The 11,053-nt window shown below is 41.9% G+C and overlaps 2 protein-coding genes across 3 annotated transcripts; both read left to right on the forward strand.

The window, feature by feature from the left end:
• Nucleotides 1-29: 29 nt before the first annotated feature.
• Nucleotides 30-8,821, forward strand: hyal1 (hyaluronidase 1). Of its 2 annotated transcripts, XM_086117161.1 has the most exons (5): nucleotides 30-172; nucleotides 925-1,814; nucleotides 1,940-2,029; nucleotides 3,533-3,870; nucleotides 8,679-8,821. In XM_086117161.1, the coding sequence occupies exons 2-4, from the start codon at nucleotides 927-929 to the stop codon at nucleotides 3,857-3,859; spliced, it is 1,305 nt and encodes a 434-aa protein (XP_085973287.1). In that variant the 5' UTR covers nucleotides 30-172; nucleotides 925-926; the 3' UTR covers nucleotides 3,860-3,870; nucleotides 8,679-8,821. The 2 variants fall into 2 exon arrangements, with proteins under 2 accessions (XP_085973287.1, XP_085973286.1); XM_086117160.1 differs by lacking the exon at nucleotides 8,679-8,821 and having other exon boundaries at nucleotides 3,533-7,232.
• On the forward strand, nucleotides 8,819-10,955 carry npffl (neuropeptide FF-amide peptide precursor like). Its single transcript, XM_086117165.1, has 3 exons — nucleotides 8,819-8,979; nucleotides 9,665-9,780; nucleotides 10,555-10,955. Exons 1-3 carry the CDS (start codon nucleotides 8,827-8,829, stop codon nucleotides 10,673-10,675), a joined length of 390 nt encoding a protein of 129 aa, XP_085973291.1. The 5' UTR covers nucleotides 8,819-8,826; the 3' UTR covers nucleotides 10,676-10,955.
• Nucleotides 10,956-11,053: the final 98 nt, after the last annotated feature.

Consider the following 11,053-nt stretch of genomic DNA (forward strand, 5'->3'; position numbering starts at 1 on the left):
TGTGACAAATCCCACGAACTCACATCTGTTTTTGTACCGCTTCCCCTTTTCCTGTGCACAGTATTATTCCAGTCACGAGACTTGTGGTTTTTTGTTTGTTTTTTCCAGCATGAGTTCATTCTTCTTGAAAAAGTATTAACTTATCCACTTAAATACTTTCTATCGAATGCAGGTAAGTGCGAAATATAAGAAAATGAATAATAGTTCGCTTTAAACTACTGTACTTACTTGGAATACGTTTTGGACAAGTGTAGATTCACTACCAAAAAATGAGTCAAATTGAAAACTTCAAAAATAAAACACTGTGAGTAGATGCTTAAAAAGTAGAAGGCTACGGCATACCTTATTAAGCAACGTCACTCTTGAAGAAAACTGATGAAGCAAGAGAACTCCCGTCAAGACTTTCTACCAGAAGAAATGGCCATTTGATGATGCTATGAACTTTGACTTGAAACGTGACTTTCGGGGCTTCTTGTTTTACGACGGAGTTCTGTTCCTACGACAGCGACGGAACCGAAGTGTGTCCGTAAATTGGAACGGGCCGTAGTCCATTTCTAATTTCGCTCTCGGAGTAGTGAAGCAATAAATGCAGTACAGTACTTATTTATATGAAAACAATCAAATGAAAAAGAGTATTTAACCGATATTGCCATCTTGATGTACTCTTGCATCAAACTAGTAAAAAAACAATATCCTTGGTGGAGGTAATTAAGCCAAATTGGTAGTAGTGCAGTCGTGAAATTTGAGTACTTGCTCGCACCATATACTTATACTGTACTTCGTCATGCCTTTATGACTTTGAATTGTGAAACATCTAGCCTGTAATACAAGGATTCTCAGTTATGGGATGACATTACCAATTATTACAGGATCACTTATGTTTTTTTATGTTGTTGTTGTTGTTGTTGTTGTTTTTCCTCATAGGCATGAGTTGCTTTCATCCTATCCCGCTGCCCTTGTTCATCTTATTTAGTAACCTTCCAGGCGTCACCATGGCGCCATCGCCCATCTCCAATTTGCCCTTCTCGAGTGTGTGGAACGCTCCCTCGTCCGCCTGCCTCTCCCAGTACGGCGTGGATCTCGACCTCGGCACGTTCAGCATCGACCAGAACCAAAACCAGACTTTCATGGGTGACGACATAACCATCTTCTACACGGACAAGCTGGGTGTGTACCCGTACTATAGTCGAGGCAAGGCCGTAAACGGCGGCGTGCCGCAGAACGCCAGCCTCGATGAGCACCTGAGGGCAGTGAGAAATGACATCCACAAGTACATCCCTGATGGGGATTTCCAGGGCTTGGCTGTGGTAGACTGGGAAAGCTGGAGGCCAGTGTGGGAGAGGAACTGGGACACCAAGCAGGTGTACTGGGAAGGATCACGAGTACTGGTCCGGTCCAGGCATCCAGACTGGAAACCTGCGCAGGTGGACGCTTTAGCCCATGTCGAGTTTGAGGCGGCGGCCAGAAAGTTCATGGAGGAGACGCTGAAAGTGGGTCAGAAAGAGCGGCCTGGTGGACTGTGGGGCTTCTACGGATTCCCCAACTGCTACAACTACTACAAAAACAGCAACTACACAGGCCAGTGTCCCACAGTGGAGTCCAAGAGGAATGACAAGCTGACGTGGCTGTGGAACGTCTCATCTGCGCTCTATCCCGACATCTACCTTAGCCAGGAGCTGCGAAGCCTCGACAAGGAGGTGTCGCTCTATGCCCGTCACCGCATCCTGGAGGCCTTCAGAGTGGCGGCGCCACCTCGGCCCATTATTCCCTACGCCACCATCGTCTACACCTACTCGTTCCAGTTTCTCTCCCAGGTGAGTTAAACACGGTACACAAATACTGTCATGATTTTTAACATTAGGAGGTTTTAATTAACATAGACTTGCAAAGAAGTCTTTTTTTTCCCCCTAACACATATCCTTTTGTTTGCTTCATGCAGGAGCATCTGGTCTACACTGTCGGAGAGAGCGCTGCCTTGGGATCTGCAGGGGTTGTGCTCTGGGGTGACCATGTTTTCTCCAAATCTAAGGTATTACCACTTCTATCTATGCATCCATTTTCTATATTACTTACACACATGGACAAAAATTGCTGGCATAGTTTGAGTACTGTCCCTGTGGATGGAAACTTTCTTAATAATATGTGCAAGTGTAGTTACAGGAACATCAAGCTGCTTTGTAGATGGTAGTCGGCACTCATTTGGAGGGCACATTTAGTCCAGCAACATTTTCCAAGAGCGTGTATTTTGAAACATGAAAATTACAATAAATACAGCCATGAAAAAAGTATCTCCATCCCTACTTTTTTTTTAAAGTTATATCAGTAACCAAGCCTACACACTACTTCCTCAAAACGTATTTCGGAAAGTTTCAGTGGTCAAAACATGTTGAAAACAGTTGGGGGTGATGGGGGGGGGGGGGGGGGGGGATGTCACAAGCTCAACATAACTGACCGAGTTGAAATGTCATCAATAATGGGTAAATTGTGATGTACAATACAATACAAAATAACAACCATATATAATTATTGTTGTTGTTTTTTTTTTTGCAAGTTTGCACAGGAATGATTGTGACTTTTTGTTTTCAAATTGCAATTAAGGCTTGATCGAAGGTTTTTTTAGGGGGGTGGAATCTAAATAAACAGACAACATAAACAGCAAATTATAATTCTTGATCGATTCATATGCTTTATGCATTTGTCTGAATTCATGTCATTTCTGTATTTTTCACCGAGAAAATTTCAAAAAGTAAAATATCTAAAAGTGAAAAAAAAAAAGCAAAATGCATGCATCCTTGACAAGTCAAAGGGCACTCTGTACAATCATCTGCCAAACCAGCAGAACTAAAACTCCTTGCTGAACTAGGCTGAAATCGACAATTCATTCATTCATTCATTGTTTTAGAAATATTCTCCCCAAACCTAAATTATTTTAAATATATTTTCAAGATACAGTAAATAAAATAAAATCTTACAAAACAAAATGCACTTTTTGGAAAAATGGATTTTTAACTATTATTGATATTTTACAATCTAGTTTTAACATAAAAACAATTACAAATAATCCAATTATAATAGAGCATATTTATATTTATTTATATTAGGAATTTTAATTTATAGTGGACCCCTGCTATTTTGGGATAAGGACCGGTCCTTAATATTACTAGCGAAAATCTGTGAATAATTGACGATTATTATAACTGCGACAAGGAAAAAAAAATTCATAATAATAATTTCATTAAAAAGGGAAAAAGTCGTGGAGCGGGCAAATGTTTGAAATTATTAGAGGCAATTGTGGATTGCTTCATTCCAGAGATGTTACAATGACTTGAAATGCTAACTACCAAATTAAATTCTTTAATAAATAGTAGTCTCGTCTATTTTTGCGTCAATTGTTTCAATGTGCGATTAATAAACTATCAAACCCACATAGGAAGATATTTCTTAAATTGACTAATAGATTACTATAACCATCCTCATTTGTATGCTTATAGACCACCACCATTACGATAAATACACGATTCCTTCCCCTCAGGCCTCTTGCGACGCTGTCAAGTGGTACATAGACGAGACCCTGGGTCCGTATTTGGTCAACGTGACGTCGGCGGCCGTCCTCTGCAGTCGTGCGCGGTGCTCGTCCAGGGGCAGGTGCGCCAGGCGGGACGCTGAGTCGCAAGTCTACCTCCATCTCCACCCCTCTCACTGGAAGTTGACTTCTGAGAGGAGGATGCAGGGCGGGCGCCACTACACGGTCCAAGGACGGCTCAGCACGCAGGAGGAAATGTTGATGATGTCCCGCTTTGAGTGCAAGTGCTACCCGGGATGGGTGGGCGACAAATGCGCCACGCCTCGGCATGGATAAACGCCTATCCAGTAAGTGATTATGACATTTATGGAACAAGTTTGCCAGCATTTCAGTACATATGTACTCTCTTACTGCACTTCTCTAATATTTTTTTTTCTTTTAATGGTTTCTACCGGATTACATCATTTGTCAATTTTTGCAGCTATTTCGTGTCACATTCTTAGTTTCTTTAAGTGGTGTGTAATAGCTTTCTGCACTCTAATGGTGAAAATGAAAAAAAATAAATTTAAAAAGTGGAGATACCTTTTTCTGAAAATGGAGGAATGACAATATAAGCATTAAACTCGTGGAGGCTGCACTTAATGTGCAGCATGGACGCATTACCAACTATTTTTTGTTTGTTTGTTTGTTTACTGCTGGGCGACCCGGTGGGCCAGTGGTTAGCGCGTCAACCTCACAGTGCAGAGATCATGGGTTCGATCCCGGCCTTCCTGTGTGGAGTTTGCATGTTCTCCCCGGGCCTGTGTGGGTTTTCTCTGGGTACTCCCAATTTTCTCCCACATTCCAAAAACATGCATGGCAGGCTGAAATTGTCCGTAGGTGTGAGTGTGAGCGCGGATGGTTGTTCGTCTCTGTGTGCCCTTTGTGTCCTGCGACTGGCTGGCAACCTGCGATTGGCTGGCAACCAGTTCAGGGTGCCCCCCGCCTACTGCCCAAAGACAGCTGGGATAGGCTCCAGCACCCCCCGTGAGCCTTGTGAGCATAAAGCAGGTCAGAAAATGGATGGATGGATGTTTACTGCTGAAGACTTTGTGTAGAATTGTTGTTGACCAGCAGGTGGGGATGTAATACAGCACAAGGAAATGCATCAAAGTTGAGGTCAGCGCGTTTTTCAGGTTAAGTAGGAGCCCATGATGTAGCACGAGGGGTTTCCCAACACTTGAATAAGCTCACCTGCAAAAAAGCATAAATCCGCAGATAATATATTCATCCCCCTGTCCCAATGCCTGGCCTCTTTTAATAGTACGTAAATGTCACAAGATGGAAGAAAAGCACTTAAAACCATGCACCACAACGCACCAACACCATGCTCATAGAAGGTCCATAAACATGAACCCATGTCACATAAACAACAATTTGAAGTAGTTCAATTAAACCACAAACAAACCACATTGACATGAGACTCATCGATAGTATTAGCTGATGTATTGTTTTAAATAACATCTCAAATTGGCATAGCATCACACATTGGAAAACACATATTGGATGTGTACTGGCACTTCACACTTTTTGGTGTTTACACAATGAAAAAAAAAGAGGCAGTTCAAGGCACATCGTAAAGGCAAAGTAGACAGCATGGGGTATTAGTAGCTCCATCAGGAGAGAAGCAAAAACATACCCTTGAGGTGCATTCAGAAACCGGCAACAAAATAGGATACCAGGTTAACAGGAAAAAAACAACAACAACAAAACAAGCACTACCAATCAATTAAAGTTCACAACAACACAAAGATTCCACCAGATGTCATACAAATTGACAATCAAACCCCCCCCCCCCAAAAAAAAACCTAAGGGGAACAAGCAAATATGTGAATAGTGAACTGGGAATATGCAGAGGTTTACCTCTATTAGGGTTGATAAGAAAAAAATAAATATTGTCCACATTTATGTGGTTAGGGTTAATCCAAGATGATTATTGCTTCTAAAATGGATGCCCTCGCTGTCAAGATTTGAATACACAGCATGAAAGCCAAATATAGCTAACATTAAATCTTGAATGTGATCGTGAATACTGCCGTGGTCCTTGTTCAAAGCATCTTCAATAGTTTTTGGACATCAGTGTGCTTTTCAAGTGAGCCAGATGGACTTATTCATTTATTTATTATTATTTGTTTTAAGTACACAGCAATAAATGTTGGAATCAATCTGCTTGTACTTCTCATGATGCCAGCGACTACATGCAACTGTCTATCATGTGCTGAAACATCCGGTCGCTAAATTGGTTGCTGCCAGAGGCTTTCCTGGAACATCACGCTGGGCGTGCGTGCGTCAGCAACAAAAGAAAATGACGCATGTCTTCGTTGGTTCTGCTGGACAAGCTTGCATTCGTGCCAGGGTGAAGGACCTCTGTCGCCCTCTCCTCTATTTGTGCTTCAATTGATAAAAATACAATTGAATAATAAATACAAATGTCTTTAAATAAATAACAACTCCATTCACTAGTTAAAACGTCCACCATCAAAAAAAGAAAAACATTAAATTAATTAAAAATATATTTAAATAAAATATCATAGATTAATAAACAATTCTGTTAATAAATACAATTTAATGAATAAAATGCCTTTCAATAATTGTCAGTAACATGCATTCAAATTCAGGTTAAAATATTGTTAATGACGAAAAATATCATGAAATGAAATTGAAAAATGGTTACAAATTGGACTAATAGCATCAAACGAGCAAAAAACCCACTAACAAAATGCCAATACATGTATAAATAGGGTCGAACAATAACTGATAATTGAAGGTGTTTTTTACATTTATTTTTTTCAATAATGAATTTATCTTTTTTTACGATACATTTTATTGGATTCCTATTTATTTAATTTTAGTGCAAGCAGGCCTTCATACAAGATACAGCTGCCTTGGAAATATTATACAGCCAGTGTATATAAATATTATACATCAAGTGTTTCATTTCAATTCCAATGTGAACAAAATTTGCCACGTGATGCACATTTGATCGCGTTTGCACAGTTGTTTGTCGTTTCACTTCATTCTGGAAATCAACCGGGTGTTTATTTGTTACGCTTGGGTAGGAATTTCACATCTAAAACGGTGCGCAGTTACGTTCTTTCCCAAATGTCCAAACAATCTTATCTTTTATCGTTTACTCCAGTGAGTCACCCTTGATGTATTATTATGAGGACTTATTAGTGGCTGCTGGAAATCTTTGCATTGCCAGTAAAAAGAATACAAATGACTGACACATTTTTAATATCGCGTCAGGGGAAATTAGAATGTCACCTCACGCCAAGGTTTATTGATCTCCATTTAAAATATAAAGTCCAGATGACAGGCTGGTTGCCATGGCAGTTAAACATTGACTGTGTGTGTGTGTGTGTGTGTGCGTGTGTGTGTGTGTGTGTGTGCGCGTGTTTGTTTAGTTTAATCCGATTCTCAGCCATTAGACGTGTCACAGTAAAGCATGGACACTGTGGGGATTATTAATCACCGCGCAGTGCACACACTATCAACAAAATATATCCTACAAATATGACAATGCTTATGAAAAACGTGTCTTTATGAATTGTTAGCTAACACGCGCAAATGTTTACAGTATGTAAAGCATTGGAAATATGTTAACATGCTGGAGCGTAAACAATGTGATACTCTATATATTATTAAAAAAATACAATATCTAAAGTAATTTCCATGTGTAGGCTTAAAATCAGTGTTTGAACTGTCTTTCAAGCTGAGTAATGTGATGGTGAACGTGCAGATTGAGCAACGTGGCTTCAACCTGAAACTTTCTTGCGGGGGGGGGGGGCTGCTTTTGAGTGAAATTTACAAGTGAGTTTAGGTCCTAAACTGCACACATTTGCACTTGTTTGAGTTAGCCAAAATATGAGCCCGAGACTGACCAATTGACCAATCCAACGACCCATCAACTGACCCACTGAATGACCCATCGATTGACCGACCAATTGACTGACTGTCCGAACAACTGGCCGATCACCCCACCAACTAACCAACCGACCCACCAACAGACCATTCCTCAGCCTGACCGACTCAGCCACTGACCCAAAAACCAACCCAACGACCGATTGACTGACAGACTGACTGTCTCCTAAAAGACTCGCCACAGATGACCGACTCCCCCAATGCTCCACCGACTGACCCACCAATCGTACATCTGTCTGACCCACTGATTGACTGACCGACCTACTCACTGACAGACTCAATACACCCACCGACTGTACGACGCATGATTGAAGGAACGACTGACCGACTCATGGCAGACTAGCCACCGCCTGACCGACTCCCCCAATGTCCCACCGACTGACCCATCAAGACACTGACCCACCAACCTTCCCACCGACTGAATAACCCACGCACTGACCCAACAACTGACCCCCCTCAACCCCCCCGACCGATTGACTGACCGTCCCCTGACAGACCAGCCACCAACCGACCCACTCACCCAGTAACCCACAGACTGACCCTTCAATCAAACAATCACTGACTCAGAGACTCATTGACCCACCCAGAGACTGACTGGCGTACCTGCTGACCCAACAACTGACCCACCAACCAATTGACAGACGCTGACCCACCAACCAGCAGACTCCCCAACGCACCCATCTACCCACCGACTGAACGACCCACACACTGACCCACTGACTGACCTAAAAACTGACGCGGCAATGGACTGACCCCACGCTAGCACTCACACCAAAACGACTTCCTGTTCAATTCCGAGCATGGGTCCTTGAGACTTTGAAACACATGGACTCCCACTTCCCCAATCCCTTCCAAGAGGGCCTCATTAAAATCAAAAGGCAATGTTCCAGCTCTCTTGTTGATCATGCTGGCATCGTCGCTTACTGTATGGGCTGATTACGGAGCTGATGAACGTTTCCTCCAGCTCGTCCTGTCTTGTACTCTGCCGTCAGGGGGGCTAGTGGATCACGGCCTATTTGTGAGGATTTATCTGTTTAATAAGTCTTGACTTTTGTGCTGCGCGCTGTCCTCTGGGCCACATAATGACTGTCTCCTGTCGTCACTAAATACTCCGTTGTTGAGCTTAAATGGCCTGGCTTCTAGCCTCCATCCCGTCCCTCGCCCCCATTTGCACCGTGACATCTTTCTCCAGCTCTCCTGAGGTTTGACGGCGTCTCGGCACACAGTGTATAAAAGACAGCAGACCAGGTCGGTGCATCTCATCTTGCACTTACTGCCTGGAAGTCCTTCCGAGCTTTTGGAAAGTCGTCGTCGTCCTCTTCTTCCCGAGGCTGGCCAATATGGACACGAGTGCAGCTGTGACCATTCTAGTGGTGCTCATGGCACTGACGGGCGTCAGCCACGGGCTTCGCGCTGGAGGCCCGCCGGAGGAGCGTGAAGATATAAAAAGGGCTAGCTCAGAGGACAACATGGACAATCACTTGCTGGCGATGGTGAGACGGCCAATCCAAATCATCACATCTGCATACACACCGCCTGCACCTGTACTGTATCTAAAAAAAAAAAAAAAAAGATAATTCATAAAGCTTTTCTGCAGAAAGTCATATTGTAAACACAATTCTGTGTTCATTCAAACATTTAGAAAACTATACATTGCAAAATATTTTTTTCTATATTAGGAATTTACATGAAACTAATCTTTTCATTTGAACTAAGACTTAAAAAAAGAAATACATAAAATGTGAAGTTACAGATGAATAAATAAACATTTATGAATAAATACATTGATTTTGTCCCAAAGTTAAATCACAAATGTATGAAATGTAATGGCCTACTTTTTATTCATTTTATTTCTTATTTCATTTCCAACCATGGAAAAGTAAGAATAAAATGGAATGATCCATGTTTAAATACTTTAATAAATAATTCAACATTTCCTTTTGTGTAAACATAACTAAACGTGCTTTCCTGTCGAAACAATTCAAAATGGACCATCACATGTCGCATATGGCGTGATTATAAAAATATATGAAATATGTTGCAGTTAATCGAGTTCACGTGCAACACGGAATAAGAGTGGTCAAGACTTTGGAATATCCAGCACTTATCATGTGTGTTTTCCTGACATCTGTTATTCCTGATAGCATTGTTTCCAATGTCTCCCCCCCCGACCACCAGGAGAGCGTCAAAGCGGACAGAAGCTTGGACGATCGTCTGCTGACGGCAATGCTCAGAGCTCTGCTGCTGGGATCTCACAGGGAAGCCCGGAACTCTGTACTCCATGAGTCGCAGAGGTTGGTGCGAATTCTTGTTTCTTCCAGGTTCACAAATGACAAATTTTCATCATTAAAAAAAATAAAATAAAAAAGGTATTCCGTAATTCCGGGTATACTGTCTTGAGTTATAATCTTAAAAAAAATGAAGAAATACAATAGTAATCAGTATAGCATGTTTCGACGAGTGGGGCCACATAGAACATATTATTGTTAAGGCAATGTTTGTGTGAAGTAATTTTTGTAATCCCAAACGAAATATTTTTATGTCACAAATAGAGTAATTAAACAAAATACCTTAAATAAAGCCCCTCAAAACCGTTTGCCTGAATGTGAACAGTGCATCGCCACACAGCGCCGAGGCAGTTCGCCGAATAACTCGATAACAGTGGCAAAGAGCAGTTAACGGGACAATCAACAATGCAGTACAATGGCTGACTGGCGACTCGGCATTCTGTAAATGACGTCACTCGCTGGATATTGCCGAACAAAAGCATTTTTGTTGTGAAGCGTGTTGCTATGGGTCTAACTATGAATCTGGGTGGGTTGCGTTAAAAAAACAAAAACTAACGCAAGTATGCTTGAAATGGTTTTAGCCCTATGTATTGCTGAACAGATGGTTGGCCGAGTTTACTTCACACCTGACCGTTAAGGACCTGCAGGACTTGTCCCTCATCCAAAGCATTTTTTTCAACTTCTTACCATCCATAAAGAGACAAAAGCGTTTTTCATTTTAATCCTCTCATCAGTCAGCCCCCCTCAATTCCCATGTGTCTCCACCCCCACCCCCTACAGGCTCGGGCGCTTGTCCCAAGGGCCGCTCGTGTTGGAGGATCACATCAACTCGCCTGACTGGGAGGAGGCTCCCGGCCAGATCTGGAGCATGGCGCTGCCCCAGAGGTTTGGCAAGAAATAATATGCTGCTGCAAAGAGGACGCATGAAGGGCAGCAAGCTGACAAGGGCGACCCCTGTCCATCAGATGAAACTGAAATGGAAAATCACTTGGTTTTTTTCCTTGAAACCACAGATGTATTCAGCTAAAAAACAAACAAAGCTTTATTTTTATTTTATCTTCACTGTCACCAACATGATACTGATTGGAGTAAATGCTAAGGCCAAAAAGGACAAGTTCTTATTTAATAAAACAATGAGATGATAATAAAGGCTTTGAACCTGGAGGAGGCAAATTTCACAAGTACGCTCATTTCATTGTGGCAAAACCATAGAAACAAATGATTGTTAAAAAAAAAAGTAATCCCCCAATCTCTCTCTGTTATCAAAGTCTAGATAAAC

Source organism: Hippocampus guttulatus, chromosome 8 (genome assembly GCF_054856545.1).
Source record: "Hippocampus guttulatus isolate MCC_2025c chromosome 8, RoL_Hgut_1.0, whole genome shotgun sequence".
NCBI lineage: Eukaryota > Metazoa > Chordata > Actinopteri > Syngnathiformes > Syngnathidae > Hippocampus > Hippocampus guttulatus.